The sequence below is a fragment of the Chenopodium album genome, chromosome 14 (genome assembly GCF_948465745.1).
Source record: "Chenopodium album chromosome 14, dcCheAlbu1.1, whole genome shotgun sequence".
Taxonomy (NCBI): Eukaryota; Viridiplantae; Streptophyta; class Magnoliopsida; order Caryophyllales; family Amaranthaceae; genus Chenopodium; species Chenopodium album.
This window is the reverse complement of record NC_137847.1, coordinates 46541885-46566810: the sequence shown is the minus strand read 5'-3', so window position 1 is coordinate 46566810 and position 24926 is coordinate 46541885. Positions and strand designations below refer to the sequence as shown.

The following is a 24926-nucleotide window of genomic DNA, read 5'->3' as shown; positions in this document are numbered from 1 at the left end:
TTTGTCCTATATTGAAGGGAAAAAAAAATTATGTCCACTTTAAAAGGTTAAGGGACTATTGTTATGAAATACTTCCTCCGTTTCTTTTCAGTTAACACGTTTCTTTAGTCACGTTTGTCAATGCATAAATTCAACTAATAATATTTTTAATTACCGATACCAAAAATTATATAAAGTTGATATTTTAAAAATATACATCGTGGCAAATCTAACAAGACCCCACGTGACTATATTTTTCATTACGTATAAATCACAAAACACGATCAAAGGAAAGTGTGTAAATAGTGCTAAGGTCAAAATGTGTCAACTAAAAAAAACGGAGGTAGTAGGATTTTTTGGGACTTTGAGTAATAACAATGCAAGTTGGAATGAGAAAACAATTAAAATGCACAAAGGAAAAACACACGAGATTTATAGTGGTTGAGCTACATCCACTTTTGGGGAAACTGAAGCTTTTATTGCTCTTTAATAAAGGAAGGATTACAACGGACAAAGCTGGTGTTTTTGGTGAGCTATTTCTAAATTTGTCTCATTTGTGTTTCTCTCTAATTATCTTAAAATACTATACAAAATGTATCTATAGTGCTTAGAAATAAGGACAACCCAACGGCCAAGATTAAAGCTCGTCGCGAGAACAAGGGAAAAATGAAGCAAGGTAGGTTTGGGAGAACCTATCCTTGGTTTGGGAGAACCTCACTCAAGATTCGGGCGAACATAATCATAGGAGGCTTCGGTCGGTTTTTCTTCAATAGGTTCGAGCGAATCTAATTATGGGTTCAAGTAAACTTTTGCGCAGATGGATATCTATTTGTAAAACAGTCATAACTTTCCTGTTTCTTATTGAAAATAGATTTATGACCACTTGTTGAAAAACTCTTGAAACAAGCTATCACCTTTAATTGGAATAAACTCAAAATCATTTCTAGTTTTTAAGATATGATCATTTGAAGTCATCCCTTTTCTATGCTTCTTTCCTTAAAGCTCCAAACACCATAATACCAAACATGCTTCAACATTGAGCATTCGAACTAGGCATACATATAACAACTACTCTTCTCATTGTCATATAGTTTTGAGGTGGAATCAAATTGGAATTATAAAGTGGACTTTCATGACATGTTCGGCTTAGGCCCATTTAACATGGTATCAGAGCTCGGATTACATTGAATTGTGATCTGCGCCTAAAATTATGGACCTCTCACATGCATGTGACGTGAAATGTTGAGTTCATAAACAAACTTACATGTGAGTGGAAGGAAAAACTATATTAACTACTACAAACAAACACCACTACGCACTCCTACACACTCTCTAAGCAAGATCATGTCCTAGAATTAATGACACGTTTTCCTATTACTAAGAATAATGTGCAATATCATGGAGTTAGACCTATTCAAAAGACTTAAGCCACAAGAATAAGGGCTTATTTGGTTCACCTTATTTTTGCTTATCTGAACTTATCTCATCTGGTTTGGTCTGGTCTGATCTGATCTAGTCTGGTCCGGTCCGATCTGATTTGATCTGAACTTCATATTTAACCAAACTATGACCTTAAATATACGATAATCTATACGGAAAAAATATATCAAATCGGGTCTTGTTAGATTCGTAATAAAGTGTATTTTATTAATATGTAATTTTCAGATTTCATTACGATATTAAAGATATTTAGCGATAAAAAACTGCACATAAATGATGATCTGATCTGAACTTATTTTTTTTTATCTGAACTTATTTTTTCAGAAATAAGTAAAATAAGATAAACTAAACAAGGCTTAAGAAGTAATTTAAATAGAATTTTATATTTGAATAAATCAACTTTTAGAAACAAATAAAATAAAATTCAATTATATATTTTCAGAAAAAATAATTAACTTTATAACCAATTTTTTTTCCTAAAATCAAGCTCACTCGATAAATATTTTTATGACCTATTATTACATTCAAACCACTTCGAACATAACTTCTAATCTTTTACTTACATGAATCCTAAAATACATAATGTTTTAGTCTTCATGCTTCCCTGATGAAACTTCTACTCCGAAGCTTGTATTTCTTCGAAGGAACTCCTCTTTCTCATAGCTTCTGCTTTGAAGCTCCAAGTCATGTAAGGGAACCCTTCTTTAAATGTATTTAGATAGTTGTGATTCCGTGTCTTCTTGTTTCTCATGGTTCTTCAGTAAAGGCTCACTTACTCCATACAGTTTGACTTTGCTTAAAATCGATCTACCCCGTTTTTTATTTATTTTTTTTTTTTAAAACACATACAAAACGACCAAATAGTTATTATAAAGTGAATAACTTTAACTAATAAATCATCATCAAAATCTAAAGGTGACAATTACCATTAATATATTTGGTTATATATGTGAAAATTATAAAAATTTGATCTACACTAGTAAAAATAACATTAAGACGAATTTAATAAGATTGCACATGCTAAGTATAACTTAAAAGTACACTCTATATTATTTACAAGGTTTAAATTAATCTACTCTAAGTAAAACAGGTTACAGGTTTTTCGTTCTATTTTTGGCGGATGTGCATCAAAAGTCGTTTTATTTTGAAATAATTCAAAGGTCGTTCTATTCTTGAAAGACCGATGAAAGGTGGTGTTATTCTTTGTTTTTGTCAGGAAGGTGGTGTTATTCTTGGCAAATTTTCCATTATATAATCCAACAACCTTTTATATATTAAAGTAACATTTATTTAGGAAATTTTAACAATTACCATCTACTATTCTTTCCATTTTAGCAATTACCACCTACTATTATTTTTTTTTTTTTTGAAAATTACCACCAACTCTTTTCTTAAACACCAAAAGTTCCCACCTAGTTGGGCTCTCAACCACCTTATGACGTCATGTGGGCCCCACATAATACTTTCCCTCCCTTTTTCCCTCCTATTTCCTATTTCTCACTCGATACTTCACTCCCCTGTCTCAATTTTACGCTCAAAGAAATCGAAACCATTGCAATTCACTTCTTCAAAGAAAAATTAAGGAACAAGAATTGTTGTTGCTGCAACATGACAACAATTCCACGAAGAAAGGTACGTAGTTCATCGTAATTTAGGGGGTTTCAATTCATGTTAGGGTTTATGATTTTCATTTTGGGGATTAAATTACTGTAGTTCAAATTAGGGTTTTGCAATTCAAATTAGGGGTCAGGGTATTCAATTGGTGAACTAATTAACAGCAATTTGTGAATTATGACCTGGTTCTCTAACTTACAAGTAGTTATAGCTAAGTAAAGGTTTGATTTTGTGCAGACAAAATTTCACATCTGCAATTGTGGATATCCAGCTTCCAATCTCACTTCATGGACTAAGCAGAATCCAGGGAGAAGATTTCAAGATTGTTAATTTTACGAGCAGGACACTGATAGCAGGGGTTGTGACTATTTCAAATGGGTGGACATTGAAATGATTGAATGGAAAAAGGATATGACTAATTCACTAATGGTTGATGTGAACATGCAAAAGATTGAGTTGAGGATGCTGAAGAAGGAATTGGCTGATCTGAAAGTTGAAAAAGGCTGCCTTGAACTTGAGAATGAAGCACTGAAGGATCAAGTGACAGTGATGAAGAAGCATGGACTCATGCTCCCTGCATTTTGCTGTCTGCTATTGTTAGTGGTTATTGTTGTTATTCTGTTTAGGTAGTTCAAGTAGTTTAGGTTAGTTTAGATGTTGGTGAAACCTTGTTGGTGATTTACTTTTGTTGAATTAGCTAAGAATGAAGTACTGTGTTGCCTAGAATCAAGTGTGATGTCTTGAATGAACACAAATGTACCTTTTGGATCCTTTAATGAATAAATGACACTTTCATTCACTTTTTGTGCAAAGTTTAATGCTTTACATTGTATGTCCAATATAACACAAAGAATTTGGGCATAAATTCCATAATTGGCACTTTCATTAATCATGTTAATCTAGTCATGTTATCATTTACAACAAAATATCATTCCCAAAAGCTGACCATAGTTCAAAAAACCAAACATGTGGTGCTTTAACCATCAATCCCAAAAAATACAAACCACATAATTATAGCAGTTGTTCAAACATACACTACCACTACTTATAAAGGCTACCTACAGCCTTTGTTTTCCCCTTTCTAACAGGAATCTTCTCCCTAGCCCTACTTGGTGTTTGTTGCAATTGTGGAGGTTGGTTTTGACCTTGCTGTGTGGATTGAAGTGGGTGGTCAACAACAAACTGTGAACCAGGCTGAGAAGAAGAAGCAGCTTGTTGGGTTCCACCTGCAGCCATCTATCATAGAAGATAATAACAAAGTCAAACAGTGATAACAGCAGTAAATTATAGAAAATTCAGTTTAAATAAATTACCTTACTAGTTGCCCTTAATTGTCTTTTCTTCCTTTTCTCTTTAACCCAAGGTGTGTCTAAAGGTGGTCTGCCACCTTTGTCAACTTCTTGGACCACCTCAACAAAGGTATCATTGTTGCAAGTGAGTTTGTTGTGTCCCAATTGCCTGCACTTGGTACATCTTGTGGTCTTCTTTGGAGGGACAAGTTTGTCTTGATCTTCTCCCAGTGCTTAGCTCCTGGTACAGGAAGTATAGGAGTACCATAAGCTTTCTGGTAAGTCTCCTTGCTGTATGCCTCATCAACATAATCATTTGGATACTCTTTTATCCATTAAACAGGCAAAGGCATGGATGCAGGGGATGCCAGTAAGCTGCCAATGGTAGCATGTACAAATCTTTTCCTATATATCAACTACAAATCTATCTCCTCCAAGCTCCACCTCATAGTTGTCATCCCTTGACAGTTGCATTATACATCCTCTAGCCACATGTTCAATCCTTTCAAGTGTCTTTGTGATGTAAGGCATATTCTTCCCATTCATTTTCTTCACTCCTTCCCACTTCTCGTTGCACCTTCTTATCATATACCTTCTCATCCACTCTATATGAATGAGAATAGGTTTATCTCTTGCCTCTCTAATGACATAATTGAATGTTTCACACATGTTGTTCAACAGCATGTTTGACTTGCAATGGGTTAAGAATGCATGCCTACACCAATGTCTTGTGGGGATGTTGACAAGGTATTCATATGCATCTTCACTCAGAAATTTTATGCTCTCCATGGCAATTTCATGACCAACCCTCATTAACAAAAGCTAGTAAGCATAATAATTCACAACATGAATGCTTTAACATTAGAAACAGAACCATTCAACAACAGAAAAATCATGTACCAGAGTTGTTGCCCTTGCTGCTTGCCAGAACAGGTCTTTGAAAAGGGTCCCAGTGAACTGAAGCTTAAAGTTTGCCCAAATATGCCTCACACAGTATCTTGTTTCTGCTTTAGGCACTACTTGGTTGAATGCTTCAAGTAATCCCTAGTGAATGACAGACAAAAGGCAATATAAAACTACTGTTACACATAGAAAGAAAATTTAAGCAAAAAAGAGAGGTGGATAGGAAGCAATACCTTCTGTTTGTCTGACATGAAGGTCCATCCTTCACCTTCCTCACCAAACAAATCTTTCATTAACATTTGCAAGAACTAAACCCAATTCTCAGTGTTTTCCACTTCTATAGTTGCCCAAGCAAATGGGAACATGTTATTGTTCCCATCTTTCCCAACAGCAACTAGAATTTGTCCTGGGTATGCACCCTTCAAATGACAACCATCAACACCTATGATTGGCCTACAACCATTTGTGAACCCACCCCTCTAGTAGTCCATTAAGTGTCATATACATTCTGCAGAATATAGATGGCTCTAGGCCATCCAAACCATCAACTGCTACCCCAACCCTGCTGCCCTTATTGTATTTGGTGATTGTTTTCCCATAATCCCAAACCCTCTTATATTCTTCAGATGTAGAACCATAAATCTTAAGCTTTTCCCTAGCTCTAGCCAACCATGCAGTCTAGTAGGTAATTTTAATTCCAGTTTCAATCAAAACCCTCTGCCTGAAAGCTTTTAATTTCCAATTTGGATCAGCTTTCCAATGCTCTAGGTACTTATCTCCTAAGTACTCTGCATTCATCTTGCTATTTGTAGTAGTTCTTACACAGTTGTGGTCTAACCTCATAGATCTAGTTACCCAGTGAGTTTCCCTAGGTAAGAATCTAACATACACTCTAAAAGGGCACTGATTTTCACAGCTACACATTGGTTTTTTACATTTCTTTGGATTCCATGGACAACCACATTTGTACTTGCAATAAGTTGTAATCCTAGACTTATCATAGTGCAAGAAATAGAAGTCATACCTATTTTCTATGGCATGTTGTCTAAGTGCTTGCCTGACAACAGTACTTGAAGTAAACCTCAACCCCACCTTCAATTTAATTGGTTTGCTGAAATCAATGAGAGCATTAAATGTTGTATATGGTTCCTCTTCAGAATCTGAACCATGTAAACTCCTTAGCTCTTCAAAATCAGCATCTTCTTCTTATCTCACTTCAGCTCTGCTTTGATTTGGAACCCCATCTCTTCTCAACCCACTAAACTGCACTTTACCTCCTTCAGCATTCCATCCCCTCCCTTGCTTGCAAAAAAATCATCAACATTCAAATCACACTCTTCTTCCCCGGGATTCCAGTCAACATCTAAATCACTTGCCTCAGAACTAGATGAACCAGAGTCTTTGTTATCCTTTTCAAATAGCCTCCTCTTCGCCTTCACCTTATCATGTCTCTTTGCCCTAACCTTATCATGTTTCTTTGCCGTTCTGACTTTCTGACCCTTTCCCTTTTGTGCAACATGCTTCACCCTAGGAATAGGTCTACTCTCTTTCAGACTTTTAACGCGCTCATTGAATTCTCTTTCAGATATCAACACAGCCTCCTGAAGCCCACTAGGTTTTCTGATTGGTTTTAATTTTTGAGCTTTGGGCTTGGAAGTTGGTTGTGCAGAAGCTAAGGTGGGCTGAGATTGTGCTGCAATTAGGCCTTGATGGTTGGGCCCAGGTTCATTAATGCTGAGTGTTGGTAATTTTTTCCTATATGTTGGCAAAGTCAAAGGCATAGATTGTGGTGTGGGTTCCAAAATTGGCTTTATTGTACAATACATCTCCAATATTCCCATCTTATCTACTGTGTCTAGGAATTTGTCAATGTCCAAATCTTCCTTGAACTCTTTCCTCCCTCTACCTAGTGTTCTACCCTTCATCCTATACCATACCTTAAACTTTTGGGGAACATCCATTCCAGCATCCCTGAACCCAGTGGCAACAGCATATCTAAGAGTTGAAACCCTCATGTCTCTCACACTAACTTGTGTAGTCAAATATGTCCAACCACCTTGATACTCAACAGCCTTCCTGCTTTTATGCACCTTAGTAACAAATTCACCTCCTAATCTAATCCTTAAATCAACAAACTTGGGATAAATACTCTCCTCCTCCATACTACAGCATCCAATGCAATAAAAAAAGCAAACAATATTCAATCAATTACTTGGTCAACAACACACACACCAATCACAGTAAACAACAAATATAACAACATGCATGACATTTGAAACTAGTATTTTAATGGAAAACTAATCAATACTGAAAATCAAAACATGCTGCTTTGAATTTTTAATTATATCCACTAATTAAACAATAAAAAACCCTACTTTACAACTAATTCATGAATATAATACCACATTACATAAATTAGCATGCAATTACAGTGTTACGTTTTCTAGGGTTTCACAATGTCAGCGTCTAAACTCAAATTACCTTGCTTTTTTTACTCCATTTTGCTAATTCCAACAAATAAAATCCTCCTTGCCTTGGTCCCCCTTTTAACAATGTCGTTTTTTACCCAGCTATACTCTCCTACTGCCTGGAATGAGGTACAATTTTGGAAAATTTTGCAACTTTTTTGACCAGCAATTAGGAGACAGAGAGGAGAAGTGACGCAACAGATTTAATTTTCTGAAAAAATTAGGTGGGTGAGGTTGGATTAATTGACATTAATGGTGAAGGAGAGAGAAGGGAGACAATGGAGTGAAGTATCGAGTGAGAAATAGGAAATGGGAGGGAAAAAGGGAGGGAAGGTATTATGTGGGGCCCACATGATGTCATAAGGTGGTTGAGAGCCCAAATAGGTGGGAACTTTTGGTGTTTAAGAAAAGAGTTGATGGTAATTTTCCAAAAGAAATAATAGTAGGTGGTAATTGCTAAAATCGAAAGAATAGTAGGTGGTAATTGTCAAAATTTTCTTTTATTTAGTATATATTACTCCGTGATTTTATTTTTTTATTTTTTTATTTTTTTATTTTTGAAAAAAAAAAACCCCTTCATTTGATCAAATTTTATCATAAAACTTTACAATTTCTACGAAACGGATAAATGTTGCATGGAAATTGAGGATTTGACTCCATGTTACACACTGTATGATCCGTACATCAAAGTATATGTAGATGTGTTTGTAGTTGATTTTTTTGACCTGTATGTGTTTGCGAATGTTGCAGGTATGTAGGCCAACACTATTTAAGAAATCACTAAGAAAGTTTAGTATAGCATGGTGGTCTTTTTCACTTCCTTTGACAACACTGGCTTTGGCATCCGTTAAGTACGCTCAAGAGGTGAAAGATGGTGTAGCACAAACACTAGCACTTCCCTTATCAATTGTTTCTATGATTGTTATTCCTTCTCTAATGGTCATCTCCACTATCAAGATTAACACCTTGTTCTTTGCTACTCATCAAGTACAAAATTCAAACACCAATAAGTCTAAGTTCTAACTAATAAGTAATAATATAATTAAATTAACAGTTAAATGACTAATTGGTATCACATTTTAACTTTCCTTAATTCTTTTTATTAGGAAAGACTTGATATGAGATTGAGAGGGATGTATCAATATTTATGTGCATAACGTATATGCACACCAGCTAAAGATGGGCATGGGCCGTGCCGGCACGCGGGCGGCACAGGCCCGGCACGATTCTAGCATGGCACGGCGGCCCACTTGTGGGTCGTGCCGTGAAAAAAAATTTGAAATCTGGTAGGGCACGGCGGGCGGCACGTGGGTCGGCATGGGCCCGGCACGTGGCACGGCACGGCACGCGGCCCGCCAGGCACGACCCGTGCCATATAGCAGTTAATAACTAGCCGTTTTCCAACAGCCAAAAACGGCTAGTTTTTGGCCCTTTTCCCACCCAAAACTCCCTATAAATACTTCATTTTTCCTCCACATTTTTTACAATTCATCAACTCATCTCTCCTCTCTAATTCTCTTATTCTCTCTAATTCCTACTCTATTTTGTGCACAGAAAAAAAAAATTCCTACTCTCTTATAAATTCTACTAGTCTACTACTCAAAAAAAAAAAAATTAAATTCTCTAATTCTCTTTATTATAAAAATTAATTACAAAAAAAATTATTAGTTCGGGAAATTATTTAGTGGAAAGCAATCGAAGCGTCATTGTAAGATCTAACTCAACTTTATTTTAATTTGTTATTGTTATTATTATTATTATTATTATTATTATTATTATTATTATTATTGTTATTATTGTTGTTGTTGTTGTTATAATTATTATTATTATTATTATTGTTGTTGTTGTTGTTGTTGTTGTTGTTGTTGTTGTTGTTGTTGTTATTGTTTTCTTGGAGCTTAATTTATATAACAACTACTTTCTATTTTTATTGTAGATCGGATAATTTGGATTGTTAGTGAGCTATGTCTAAGGCGGGACTTGGGCTTTGGACAACGTCGTTCCTAACCTCTCCTACTTGGGATCTCACTAACCCAAGTAATCTACTATTGTTATTGTTATTACTATTATTATAATTATTTTTAAAAACTTAATTTATATAAAAACTACTTACTATTCTTATTGTTATTGTTATTATTGTTGTTGTTATTATTATTGTTATTGTTAATTTGTTATTAATATTTGTATTATTATTGTTGTTATTATTATTGTTATTGTTATTATTATTTGTATTATTATTATTTGTATTATTATTATTATTATTATTATTATTACTATATCTCAAAAATAGACAAAGTCATACAACCTACAAAAAATTAGTGGGAAGCCGAGATACAATCTGGGCCCCCACTCCTCTAGCTATAGCAAATCCTATCCTAGTGAAGATATGAGCTGCAGCACGAGCCCCAATGTCTTGAGTCTTCGAAAACTTCTGGATCCGCTTCAGCAATGCAACAGCCTCCTTTTCTAACTCCCCAATAGAAGAGAAAGAGAAAGGAAGGAAGCCATATCCAATTGTTCGACAACTGGATTCGTACTTGACCCGCTTCCGATTGGCCGCATCAGTCACTACCCGTCCAGGAACAAAGCCAGATAGCCCAGACTGTGTCAAAGGAGAAGACCCTGTCAAGTCAACACAGACATCGCGACCACGATCCCAGGAATAAAGTAACACATCTGCAGGTCTGAGGGCCCCGTCATTCCCTCTAGATAACCCAATGTCCACCTCCTTTCTGGCTATAATCCCTGACCGATAGCAAATATCAACAAGGGTATCCCGAACAATATTATGTCGATATTTAATTCCCACAATACCAGCACACGACACCGCGTGATCACCGAATATATCCCCAGAAAAAACCCTTGAACAAGCAGAGCACGGCGACGAGACAGAGAATAAAGGAACACCCAAGCGGTAACACAACACACATCGGTAAGTCTTTGTATTATTATTGTTGTTATTATTATTGTTATTGTTATTATTATTTGTATTATTATTGTTGTTATTATTGTTGTTGTTATTATTATTGTTATTCACTCATTGTTATTATTATTAAATATAAATCATGGTATCAAACCCGAACGCTTCCTCCTCCTCTAGGAAAGCCAAGTCAAAACGTAGGGAATCACCAAACCCAAACACTTCAATGCCCCCCCCCCCCCAACTTACCCTTTTCCTCCCCTAACATGCCCTTTACCTCCCCTAATAACATGCCCTTTCCAAACACTTCCACCCCTTTCTTTCATCCCCAAACCACGGGAAGGTTCGAACAAATGGATGATATGGCTCCTTGGACTATGTCTAGTTCGGGATTTCAACAAAACCAATTCTCACCTCATTTATAGGGATCACAACATGAATTTTTTATTCCTACTAGCCAAGGTAGCCAAACACAAGCCTCCGGGTCGGGTGAACAATCCACCCAAGTGCCAAACACCTAAATTCCAAACCCATTAGACGAGTGGTGTACCGAAGGGGAATTTGCCCAAACCAACCGAAAGAGTAATGTTTGGGTACATTATCAATTAAGTAAAGATGGAACCAAAGCCAAGTGTCGGACTTGTAGGAAAATTTTCTCGGCCGAAATCAAGGGAAGGACGGGACACCTTAGTAGATATGCAAAAAGATGTGGTGGACCATCTAGTGACCCAACCCAACCCAAAGTTTCTCATTTCCATCCACAAGGCTACACTTATAGTTAAGAGAGATAGTGATGAACTTGGGAGAATGATAGTCCATGCCGAACAACCTTTTCTTTTCGCCGAAATGATGCCTTTAACAATTACATTAACCGAGCACTCCAACCCCAACACAAAAAAATCTCTTGAAAAACCGCTCATTCTGCTGCCATGAAGAATTTTCAAGAGTACAAATTGAAATTAGAAAATGAATTGAGTAATCTTCCTAGTAGAGTTTCTTTAACTGTCGATGCATGGGATAGTGGTTACGGACTTCACTATTTATGTGTTACTTGTCATTGGTTGGATAATTATTGGTTGTTACAAAAACGCATCATTCTTTTTAAAATACTTGAATACCCTCATACCGGTCTTAACATTTCTCATCATTTAATGCAAGCTATTGATGCATATAGTCTTAGGGATAAAATCATGTCTATGACTTTTGATAATGCAACTTCTATGACATTTAGTGCAAATTTGGTTAAACCCCAATTGACCGATGTATTATTAGATGGAGATGCACTTCATATTAGATGCATTTGTCAGGTTCTTAACTTGTGTGTGAAGGATGGAACACAAGCAATATAATTGATCCATTTTATCACAAAATTAGAAATGTTATTATATATGTCTATTAATAGCTCTAACTTGAGATATCAAGAATGGAAAGGTTTTTGCAGGAAACAAAGGATAAAGGCTATAAAAATAGCACCGGATTGTCCAACTAGGTGGAACTCCACCTATGAAATGTTGAGTAGGGCAATCAAGTACAAGGTTCATTTAACACTTTTTTATAATAAAAAATTTCCACAATTTGCTTTACTCGAAGATGATTGGGCTAATTGTGAAAAATATATGCAGTTTTTACAATTATTATATATTATGACACATTGTTTTTCTTCCGTATATAATCCTTGTTCCTATTTTTTTCTTAGCAATGCATGTTTACTTGCACAAGTTTTTACCGAACCCCGATCACAACACGATTATGATGGATTTCTTCCTTCTATGGAGGAAAAATGGCGTAAATATTACACTACTATTCCTATGATTTATATTTTTGCTTCTATTTTAGATACTAGACAAAAGTATGATGGCACTTTTTTATTAATTGATATTTATTTTACTAACACAGCTTTTGAAGATGATGTTGAAACTTTTAAAACTAAGGTGAGTAATGATTTTTTCTCTTTATATAGAGTTTATGAATCTGAATATGGAACCGTGTCTCGATTTGCCCCTTCTCAAACATCCAAAAACATAAGTAAAAGGGCCAAAGGTTTATTTGCACAAGCTGCTAACATGATGTCTAAGTTTTCAGGTACGGAATCATCATCTAGGAGAACACAAAACGATATTTCAGAGTTGCAAGTGTACTTAAGTTACGACTTCATGAAAGGGATGGACGATGAAAAGAAGTTCGGCCTCGAAATCCTTGATTGGTGGAAATCACAAAGCATAAAACATCCAATTTTCGTGGCAATGGCTCGTGATATTTTTGCTATCCAAGTCTCCTCCGTTGCCTCCGAAAGGGCTTTTAGTGCGTCGGGACGGGTTTTAGATGATAGAAGAACAAGACTAAAACCCGAAACACTTGAAATGTATGTTTGCTTCAAGGATTGGTTGGATGCCGAAACTCGTTCCCAAGATCGTACTTATGCACAAAACGACGACGATGAAAGGAACGTCGGGTTCTACTAGTTCTCAATCAATTCAATTGGCCGATGAACTTGAACAAGACGAAAACGAAGATGAAGAATAATAATTACATTATTACATATTTACATTACGTACTATTGTACAATTTTTGTATTATCGAACCTCGTATTCCGTATAATAAAATGAAGTTATTCACCAATTATTGTACGATTTTTAATTATCATTAATTTTTTGTATTATCGATTTATCGTACCGACTACTGGCATATAATAAAATAAGTTATTCATCAATTTTTTGTGTTATCGACTTATAGCACTTGTAATTTTTTTTTAATTATATGCATTGTTGCTTTTTTTCTAAATTAATAAAATTATTTATATAAATTTAAACATAAATTATTTATATAAACTTAATTAAATTAAAGTTGTTCAAAAAAAAAATATTAACATTAACATAAACATAAATTAATAACATTATTTATATAAACTTAAGTTGGTTCAAAAAAAAATATATATATATATATATCAATTTTTTTAAAAAAAATACATATATGATATATATTTAAAAAAAAAAATTACGGGTTGGCCCGCTGCCTGGCACGGCACGGCCCGCCAGGCACGTGGGCTGGGGTGTGCCAAAATCTAGCACGGCACGGCCCGTCGCGTAGCCGGTACGGCACAAGCCCCACCCAGGCACGCCCAAGCACGGCCCGGCACGGCACGATGCCCATGTTTAACACCAGCTATAATTATGTGTGCGATAAGCAAATCTCAACTATGAAAATCCAATATTATTAATTGTCTAAAATTAACTCCAATGAATAGTGTTTGCACAATTATACCCTCTAAAATAATTATTTACTTATTTGTCCTCATTAATGTTAATTTTTTTTTTTCCTAAATCTTAAGAACAATGTACGGACATTGATACTTCTTAAGAGCATGTTTGGGAAAAGTGTTTTTTGGGTTGGAAATGGATTCAATTGAAGCATTACTGCTACTAAGAGTTTGGTTGAAAGGCTTGGATAACAATTACCATTACCTAAAGGTAATGGTTTTACCTATCTGTTACCTCTCTAAAACCTGAGGTAATAATTACCCTTACTGTCCATAAACAAAAATAAAAGGAGACATGTTTAAATGATTCATTTCCATGATTAGACCAAACAAATGAAAATATAAGTGTTAAATGATTCATTTCCTCCCTCTTATTTGTTTCGTTTCCACTTCATTTTCATTATTCATACCAAACACCTTCTAAAAATATTTATTTACATATTTTTCTCTCACTAATATTGTACTGTCCACCACTTAAAAGGATCTCTAAACATGACTAGCTATGGCGAGCGCATCGTGCATGTTAGCCACCCAAGTACATAAATAAATATGAAAATTGTATAGTAAAAATGACTACAATAACTTTTAAAATTGGAAGACGGTGATTTAATGTTTTTTGATTTATATTAAAATGCTAAAATTAACTAAAATTCATTTTTCTTTTTTAAGGGATTCATTTTTAAATTTTTTTTTTTTAAATTAATTATTCTAGCATTCAATTTTTTTTCAAAATAATTTATGAAAATCGGTTTTAATTATCAATAAAATTAAAAAAATTAAAATTTCTTATTAAGAAATAATTAAATTGATTTTTAATTAACATTAACATTTAAAAATAATTCGAAAATCAATAAATCATAATTGTTCATATTTAAAAATTATAGTTTTCTTAAAAAAAAAAAAAAAAAAAAAAAAAAAAAAAAAAAAAAAAAATTATAGTTGGCATTTTTCAAACGACAACCATAGAATCATCCATAAGAGCCAACCTATTCCCAAAAAATTCTCAAATTTAAATCTTAATAACCAGACACATATTTGACCCAAAAATCAATGATTTTACTCTTTTATGATAAAATAAATTAAAATTTTAATAGAAAATTGTCATGAAAAACAGGTAATAAGTCAAAAGCCACCACTACCATGAGAACCATCACCCCTTTTTTTTTTTTTTTTTTGGAATGAAAATGAAGGAACCATCATTTTTATCTACCTCCCACTTTCACATCATATTTCTGAAAACACTAGAAAAAAGCAAAGGTATGTCCCAATATTAGAATTTAAATACAACCAAAAAGAAGAAAAGAGCACTAACATAAAAGCGGCCTACAAAAATAATGCAAGTAATAATAAAATTATTGTAAATAAATAAAAATTTGGCAATAGTACAGTACAGATTTGTATCACGCTCCTTATTCAAAACTGACACCTAATATTATCACATAGCAGTTGAAATATGACAAAATGCCCACCCACTGAAATACAACTAAACATTCTTAGCCAAAAAACTTCCAATTTAGACAGCATTTCTTGCTTGTTTAATATGCAAGAAACTACAGAACTTTAGTTTCTTCTCCCAAAATTTTATACCTTTGAAAGATGGTGCAAAGAAAGGTGATAAACAATAAGCTTGGAATTCAAGCTAGTACCCTCAAAACAGATAAGAAGCAAACCATCATAAAGCCCTCCATCCAAAACCATGATGGCAAGAGCAAAGGAGCCGATTTGAAGGCCGTGAAGATGAAGAAATCGCGGTCTGTTAAAAGGTCCAACGTCGATATTAGTCATCACACGACACCGGAAATCCATGAAGTGGCTCGGCAGCTAGGAAAGCCACCTCAATTTGTGACACCGGTGAAGACTCCGAGCCCCAAGAAGCCTTTACCATGTAAGTCTCCTTACATGTCCCCGAATTATATGAAGAGTACAAGCAGTTCTGAGGCAAGAAAAGAGAGAAAAACAGCTAAGGAAAGTAGCAATGCTAGCATTTCTAAGCTTCATAAAGTAGCAAAAACATTAAACAAGTTATCTAGTTTGAAAAAAATGAGGGCCTTAACAAAGTCACCTAGCTTTAAACACACGAGATCAGGAGCCTGTAAAAAGGTTGTTTTATGTCAGAATGATGATCTTGATGTGCAAAGAGCTACTTGCTCATCAACCTTAAAAGATTCTAAGTTTCCCCATTACCTTAAACTCAAACCCGGGGCAACTGAAGCCGAAGGCAACTCGGTGTTTAAGGTCTGCCCTTATACCTATTGTTCCCTTAATGGCCATCACCATGTCTCTGCACCTCCCTTGAAGCGCTTCTTGGCTTCAAGGCGGCGGCTGCTGAAGACCCTGAAAGTTAGACCAGAAGTTTTTTCCCCTCGTAAATCTAAGGCGACTGAGAATAACAAGGCTATAGAAGAAGGGGACCGTAAAGAAGATTTCTTCATCGAAGTCTATGTCCCAGATAAGGAGGTCTCTGAAAGCATGTCTGATGGGCCATGCTCTGAGATTGACTTACAGGATGATCTTGATCAAACTGAAGACACTAATTTATCAGGCATAAATTTCAGTCTTGAAGACGTAGATTTTCCACCAACTCCTCTTCAGACACAAACATCATTTGAGAGCCAGAGCTCTCCTAGTGAGTTCTTTGGCGAGAACTCGGATATGGAATGGGAAGAGGGGCAAAGTCCTGCCACCCATGACAAATATGAGGATTATGTTCAGACAGAATACAGTAAAGTTCAAGATGAACCAGAGTTTGAGTTAAACAATGGTGCAAGCGATTATTTGGAGTTCCTAGCTGATGCATACACACCATGTTTTCATGATGAAATTGTGGAGTGCCTGAATTTCAGTGATACAGACTCTTTGCCAGATAACGAGTCTACCCAGACAGGTACTTTCTTCGCACTAATAAAAACATATGTTCAGTGTTTAGTTCCTAGATCACAGTTAAGCTACGTTTGATCATTATTAATGATACTCTATAAAAATGGGACTTAAGGATCATAAATCTAGAGTTTTATATAAGATAATTTTTATTATGATTTCACTGATATATCAAAAGTAAAAACTATGGATAAAAGTACATTCCCATAGATCATAAATATATTAATTTGGACAAATTATGAGACATCGTATTACAACCGAGCCCTACTGCATACAGTGTTTCACTGATTAGATCAATATTACGATACACTACTAGTCTACGACTAGATAGAATTATGGTCAAAATCTGTTCCAATGATCATACATAAATAAATTTGGACAATTATGTAGACATCGAGTCACATTCAAGCCCCACCTCAGATAGTGTTAAGTACTGATTAGATCAATTTTACAAAATGTTGTTGGACATCATATGTAATTGTAACCTGACTGTGACATCTGGTGCAGATGATAAGCACGTAAAAGAGCTAAATATGGTCATAGATGATATGAATTTTGAACCAAAGAATGAAATTACTGAAGAGTCTCACCTAGGTGATGAAGCAACCGTCCGTGCTGCAAAGCTAGAAGATGAGTCCATGAACGAACAGGGCAAATCTTTCTTTGACCTTATTGAGGAATTTACTGAGGCTCAAAATGAAGAGCTTGAATCTTATGAGTTTGAAGTTGAAACAGATGCTGATGAATCAAATGAAGGAAACTACACAGTAGGAGATATCAGAGAAGAAGATGTTGCTGACTTTGTCTATGAAGATTCTGAAACTGATCAGAGTGATTCAGGGAATGAAGCTGATGCAATCCATAGCATTACTGATAACGGAAATGTCTTTCCAGAGAAATATTTTGCAGAATGGAAAAGGACTGAAGCTGACAATTGCGCCAGTAAAAGATCAGCAAATTCCGAGGAAGAAGAGAAATATTCAAACAACGTAGAGCTTCGCTCAGATGAGAATACTGATGTTAAAGTCAAAGAATCGGAAGCACAAGATCACAAGACAGAAGAAGCAGCAGATGCATCACCTGCCATCAGAAACAATATGCAAGAAGCCAGAAAAAGCATTTCCAACAGAAGAGAAGCTGATAGCAACTTAGAGCTCCTGGATAGCTGCTGCAAATTAAAGAAATTTTTGAGATGCAGGAAAGCAGATGAGGACATTGAGGAAGAGAAAGAATTTAACCCTAGAGGACCGAACTTTCTTACAATTGAACCTGAACCGGAAGCAGAGAAGGTAGATCTCAGGCACCAGGAGATGGATGAGAGAAGAAATGCAGACGAGTGGATGCTCGACTATGCACTTCAGAAAACAGTCAATCAACTTGCTCCTGCTCGAAAAAGGAAGGTGGCATTACTAGTCGAAGCTTTTGAATCAGTTCTGCCAATACCAACGTTTGAGTCACATATGAGGAGAAATACATCAGGCTTCCCCAATGCAAGACCCATTCAAGCTTGCAGATAATATATTTTCTTTATAAAGGTAATCTTAAACCACCTACTTTAATCACTCCACAGCTTGGTTCTTAAATTATTTCCCCAGTTAGATTATGATACATTTGTTTTTCCATCCAGCAAGAAAATGTGCACCTTAGCAGTTCTTTCACAATGCATAAAAATGGTAAGTAAATGCAGGTTACAAGCAACTATGCAGCTAATAAATGTACTGAAAATGAACTGCAGCTCAGATGTATGCAAATAGACAATCAGAACTCCAAGTACAAACTTTTGTGTACCGAACAGTATATCTGAGTAGGATGCAGTAGCAAATTTAAGTTAGCTATTGATAACTTAAGTTGTAGTGAATTTGTGTGACAGACTGATAGATGTTCTTGCTTCTGTTTTCTAGGCTTGTTCTGTAGTAGTGTGCCGTTTGCTTCACATCTTATGATTTAGTTGTATGGTACTCTGGTGGTTTAAATTATGTGCTTCAGTCACACAACTTTTGGTTCATTCTGTTTCATTGTAACTTGTAACCATACTTTAACAGCACTACTAGAAAATCGAAATCCTCAATACCTTCATCAAAGTAACGCTACCCCAATTCAGATCCAACCTAATTTCAGTTGATACATCATAAGTTTGGAGATATGCAGTAAGATTTTTATAGTGCTTAGTCAATAGAGGTTTAAATACTTTTAAATGTGTCCTAACATCGTACAGAGTAAAAGGTTACATTTCATCCTATTAAGCCATTAAGGTATTTATGGATAACTATTATTCAGTGTCCGTCCTTAAAGCCACCTTTAACTAGTCTAATGCAAATACAAGTCTACAACCTTAAGCCACTTTGTTTATATTCAATTCCAACTGCACATTGTGACATTGACCAACAGAAGATTCATTCAAGAGTAACTCAAACTTCTCAAAAAATGTTTCCAAATCACTATATCCTAAACCACTTGATCATTGAGAGAAGAAGAATCGAACTAAACATTAATTCCATTTTTTTTTTTTTTTTTTTTTTGGTTTGACAAAATTAAATGAGTTAAAGATTCTTGGGGTGCTACTAGGTATACCTGGGTACAATATAGAAGTGTTGCGATTTACAAATTCTTAGTTGTCGTTGGGTGCACCTACTTCTAAGTGTACCCAAGAGTGAATTTTCGCTCATACTATCAGTTCGCTCAATAAAAACTTTCCAAATGAGCAAAACAGATACTCCGTATATATAAAGCAATTTAAGACTCGGGAACAAGATAGAGGTGTTGATCTGCTTAGCCAATTCCCCATATCCAAACAATTACAGTATCCACAAAAGTATAAAACCCTGATGGAAAAAACATCTTATGCAGTACCAATTCGAGGCTGTCTGAATGCCAACTTTTAAATCACATGCTGGTACCAACATATGAGGTCTAAAACCAACCAGGCTATCGCCTATCGGTACTTTTGGATCTTATGTTGGTGCAATATTTATATTTTAACATGAGGTTTAAAAATACATATGGACAATTATTATTATCATTAACGATTAGAGTAATTGTTGGCGACCTTAGCATGGGCTTCGTTGTATCAAACATCCTGTCTAAAGAACGTCCAAGCAAATGCAAGTGAAACAGAAAGAAGCAAAATTGATCAAAAAATGCTAACAATTTTCTCATACAGTACATTATAGAATTCGTCATGTCTCCTTCTCCCTTTTCATTGGCATCCTGTCCACGAGTTAAGGTTCATTCCATCGCCAAATAAGCTACGGGTAATGTAATTTTACTCACAACTTCACAAGTGTCGCGCCCGCAAATATTGGACCATTTAAACAGTGAGGGTTGAGGTCTAGTCTAGTTGTCTTTTAATTTACCAAAAAAAAATTACGGAGTATGTTCTAACTTTTCGAAGATGCTTTCAAATGACCTTAAACAATTATGTAAATCTAATCCAGACTGTAATGAATGCAATTCTAACCTTTAAAATTTAGAGTAAAATGTGTAATTAAATAGAAATAGCAAAGAAGACACCGTTGGTGCTGATGGCTAACCGTTGAGGAAGAACGATGGACTGCACAACACTGCAAAGAACGTTTGTCGGGACTGAGATTGCGAAGTTTTGCTTTTGTTGCTGGTAACGGAACAATTTCTCTAAATTGATTTTGCTTTGCCTTTGAAACTACTTGGCTCATGACCCTCATGTAGGATGTAGGAATTATAGAATTGTCATGTTTTTTTTTTTTTTTTGGGTTGGTTAAGAGAAGGGCCCTATCAGGCCGAAACCTCTCACAGGTGACATGTCCTCTCAGTCCGTGTTAGCGGGGTAGGCAATTTGAAAGTTGAAGGGAAGGATAAGGGAATCTCCACCGTGTTAGCGGACATGTCCTAAAGTGTCTTTTATGGGGTTTAATACAAACCTTAACACATAACTTGTATTATAAATTTGTCAATTGGAATGTTCGGTTCAAGTTATGTCATTACTCATTATATTAGATATAGCTCGAACAATTCTGATTCCGACTAGGTCAATGACGGCCTTTTAGGTTTGGGATGGTTTAATATTCGTAGTGTTAGTTTGTATTGGGTTTAGTTATATCTAGGCATACCGCTTTTTTTGTCTAGTTAACAAATGCTTGATTTGGGTTTGTTTCGATCATCTATGTTTATTTTATTTTTGTTAAGTTTGTTGGGTTTGGACCAACTCATTTTGGATTTGTATAAATTCATTTCAAGAAATTATCATCAAGTTTTTTAGGTTCGAGTTAAATCAACTTTTAATTTAAGTAGGACCTACTTATGCAACCCAATTTGTTGCGCAATTAGATTGCCAAATATTTGCCTTGGTCCCTTGGATGAATCATTTACTTAGGTGTAGTTTATGAGAAAAATTAATTAATACCCTAATGTATGTTTACTCTTCTAGTAATCTAGCTACTATAGATTTTACACTTTGTACTTCAATTTGACCTTTTTTTTTTATAGTTTTATGTCTTTAACAACACTACAACAGAACAATCATCAGAGGGATGGATTTCCACTTATTAATGTTTGGTGTAAAAAAAGGGGAAAACTCTATATTAGATAATCTTATTGATTTTGTTATCATGTTGATAACTTTAATATGTTGAACTATATAATCTCCGGGAGTAATGTCGAGGTCCTCAAGGAAAGATCTAGTTTGTTTGTAAAAACCAAACTACAAAAAGTATCCCCTCACAAATGCACAATTATGGAAATACATTTAGTACTTATTTATCCATTACTACTTTTGTCTCTTAAAAATTTGTTTTTTTATTTTTTATTTTGTTTTGTTAGGTTGTACCTTTGAGTTTGTCCTCATTCCTTTTTCATTTAACTTGGTCCCTATAATCTCTCATTAATAATATTTTCTACCTCACATGTTAAGTGATAATAATACCTACAAATTCAACACAACTTTTTGAAAAGCGATAGGTTAGTTTTGAAACAATAAGGACAAAAAGAATATTATTTTGTCCGGGACTTTATTTAGGATTAAAATAAAAGAGAAAGTTATTTAGTGGTAAATTGTACAAATATAAGACAATAACATCATCTATATGTTGCTTAGTAAAATTGTGGTCCTTATGAAGTAGTGAGTGCCCAAGATCAGTATCCTAGGTAAAAACTCATCACCTTGAAAGTTTGAAATGATTAAATACATGACTTGCTTCCTTTTCAATGAATTTCAGTTGTCCTTCTATAAGGTGCATGTAAACAATCCAATCACCATTTCCGGTGCTACTAACCATTGGCATAACATACCCTGCATTACCATCCCATGGAAAATGATATGATCCGAACATTGGCTTACCCCAACCAAAATCGACCTTTGATATAGGAAATTGCTGACCAGATGACATTACAAATGCCGGTCCATCATCCGTCCCACTGCTATAGATCTTCGCTAGACATGGTTCAGGACGATGGACTTCTACCCAATCGATCAAGTCTGGAAAATGCATGTTGTTCACCGCCTTCTCCACAATTTTGTGGACTTCTTGAGCCACCCAATCTAATGGTTTAGAATTTAAATCACACATCCTCTTCTCACTAAAGGGAATTGAGAGCACATTTCCAAAATAACTACTAATTAATCTATTTTGTTTGTTACAACTTCCCTTATTACCTAGTCTTGTTCTACCATCCACTACAATGCCCAATTTACACATCTTGGAACTTCCTTCCATTATGCTAGCATGTTTTGATATTAACTTCCACAAGAATGCACTAAAGGATTCGAGTTTAGTCCCTTCTGCTTGAGATTGAATATAATCGATTTCCCTAGCATTGACATGGTATATACGGCTAACAAGTGGTTCATGTACGCTCGATAATAGTTCATTTTTCCTAGGAGTTAAGGACGAAATAGGTACGTACATTTCATTCAATGAGGGACCATACGAACAAGGACATCGTGCATTGAGGAATGATCTTGTAAAAGAGGGCACCATTGAGATTGGCTTTGAGTTGGCTATCTCAGCCCAAGATACTAAGAACATGTTAATTGAGTAAGCATCAGCTACACGATCATCAAATGTGCAACCAATTACTATTCCTCCACATTTCAGCTCCGTAGCCTGCATGGTTAATTTGTGGCAAGCAAGGAAATTTTGTCAATTGCTATTTTTTGATATTGCATATGTAATCTACAATTACGTGTGAACTTACTTTTTTTTTTCAAAAAAAAAAAAAAAAAAAAAATTGCTAGTAAGATTTATTGACTTTTAACCTTAAAAAAAAAAAAAAAAAAAAAAAAAAAAAAAAAAAAAAAAAAAAAAACCGATTTTGGATTTGATTCACCTTTTTTTTTTAGTATTTTACCAAATTATCACCTTAAAAAAATAAAAATAAAATAAAAAACTTTTTAGATTTCCTTTTGCCACCAAATAATAGGTTTCGTCCTTGAATCCATTAATTGGTGGCGAAAAAAATTTTAAAAAAGGTGGCAGTTACAAAATTGATATCGATCTTAAATTGATCAAATAACATGTTTTTTTAACCAACTTAACCTTTTGAACAACCTCCATCCTTAAATCTGTTAAGAGGTGGAACAATTAAAGTAAAAAAATATTCAGGTGGTAAAATACAAAAATAAATGCAAAACTCAGTTTTTTAAGGTTAAAAATATCACACACACACAAGAATATACTACCTCTATTTTTCTTCTACTCACTTAATAATACTCCGTATTATTATTTTCTCAGTATACTAGGGAGTGATGACCAAAATACAATTAGGCATTACTCCCTCCGTTTTCTAAGTGGCACGCTAGATTATGTGCAGAATATAAGATAAATGGGTCTGGGTCGTCACATCCGTTATAATTGTCCACTTTATAAGACCAAGGAGGTTCTACCTCAAAATCATATGGCAATAAGGGGAGTAGCCCTTAGCCTTATAAAGTAACACAACTTTCTTATTTCTTCAATGTGGGATGCACATCCCAATACAAACTCTCACTTATAAAGTCAACTAATGTGGGACAACACACCACTCACATGTGGGTTTTCTTATGGGCTCAACAATATATAAAGTAGGTTTGTAAATAGATTAGAGTTCGTTGGGAAAATAAATATTGTTAGAAATTCTTAGTACATGTGTTATATATAATCATTAATTCAAAACTAAAAAATTTGAGGAAAATAATGATTAAAAATATACAAGATAGTACGGATCGGATAGGAGTCAATCCATTATATTTAAACTTGAATTTAGTTGTTGGTGTTACCTGTACGGAGAACACATTACGTTGCTTATTGTTCTTGGGCAATAACTTGCCTTCAACACTTTCATCCGGATTATAAAGGTTTAGATCATAAAGTTCAACATCAGCATAGGCCTCAGTGAACTCAACTCCTTGGTTACTGCACATTAACTCAACTTCACCCCTAGAATTATGTACAACTTCACTAGAAAACACAGAGAAATGAACCAAAGCTTGAGCCAAGGCCGTTTCGAGGGTGCTAACCAATTGTCCGAAAGACGAAAATCGGCTACCATAATTCGGACATTTATAGCAAAAGAACACACCCACGTCTTCAGGAGGCAATAACAAGTCTAAATTTGAGAGTGGTAGCCTATGCTCGATTATATGGTGTATTGGTACTACTTTCTCCTTTCTTTTAACCCTCACTTGGAATTCTTCTTGGGTTTTCTCCCTTTCGTACACTAATAAGCTACAACTCATTTTGGAGGACACAATTTTTTGTTAGTATACATCCCCTTAAATATCATGTAATTAAACCAACCTGTGGTACATAAGTGATATGGTCAAGGTATGTATCTTGTGGTTAGCAAACGTTGAAGGACAAAGACATACACTTTTGATTCAATTGAGAACGTGACATAGTGGTCTATAATTAAACCTACTCTCTTTAAAGTTTTTAAGTGCTTGACCGACTTACAGTTTTAGAAAAGTGAGTTGAATGAAATAAAATATTATGCAAGTGAGATTTAATGATATAAAAATAATACATTAGCAAAATATGTATAATAAAAACAAGAAGAACATGAAGAAACATAGGAAGTAATTAATTCTTGCATATAATAGGCTCTCATAATCTTAGAGCAAAGAAAAATGGATTTATTTATATATATATGTCTTGCTTAATTGGGGTTTATTAGAACTTTAGTAAGTTAAAATTTAAAGCAATTGCGCTCAATCTTAAACTTTTATTCTA

The 24926-nt window shown here is 34.8% G+C and overlaps 2 protein-coding genes across 2 annotated transcripts; one reads left to right on the top strand and one right to left on the bottom strand.

Moving 5' to 3' along the window:
- Nucleotides 1-15164: 15164 nt before the first annotated feature.
- On the top strand, nt 15165-18751 carry LOC145579354 (uncharacterized). The gene is made up of 3 exons (XM_081636590.1): nt 15165-16753; nt 17254-18281; nt 18374-18751. Exons 1-2 carry the CDS (start codon nt 15466-15468, stop codon nt 18261-18263), a joined length of 2298 nt encoding a protein of 765 aa, XP_081492716.1. The 5' UTR covers nt 15165-15465; the 3' UTR covers nt 18264-18281; nt 18374-18751.
- Nucleotides 18752-21683: 2932 nt separating this feature from the next.
- Nucleotides 21684-24469, bottom strand: LOC145579353 (coniferyl alcohol acyltransferase-like). The gene is made up of 2 exons (XM_081636589.1): nt 23975-24469; nt 21684-22823 (listed from the first exon to the last, which is right to left on the bottom strand). The coding sequence occupies exons 1-2, from the start codon at nt 24431-24433 to the stop codon at nt 21876-21878; spliced, it is 1407 nt and encodes a 468-aa protein (XP_081492715.1). The 5' UTR covers nt 24434-24469; the 3' UTR covers nt 21684-21875.
- Between the last annotated feature and the right edge of the window lie 457 nt (nt 24470-24926).

What these genes read in the sequence shown, in the direction of transcription:
- LOC145579354 (XM_081636590.1), top strand. Translation starts at nt 15,466, where the DNA reads ATGGTGCAAAGAAAGGTGATAAACAATAAGCTTGGAATTCAAGCTAGT. An exon ending in TAACGAGTCTACCCAGACAG is followed by an intron (nt 16,754 to 17,253) that starts GTACTTTCTTCG and finishes CATCTGGTGCAG; the next exon opens with ATGATAAGCACGTAAAAGAG.
- LOC145579353 (XM_081636589.1), bottom strand. Translation starts at nt 24,433, where the DNA reads ATGAGTTGTAGCTTATTAGTGTACGAAAGGGAGAAAACCCAAGAAGAA. An exon ending in GTAATGTGTTCTCCGTACAG is followed by an intron (nt 22,824 to 23,974) that starts GTAACACCAACA and finishes TTAACCATGCAG; the next exon opens with GCTACGGAGCTGAAATGTGG.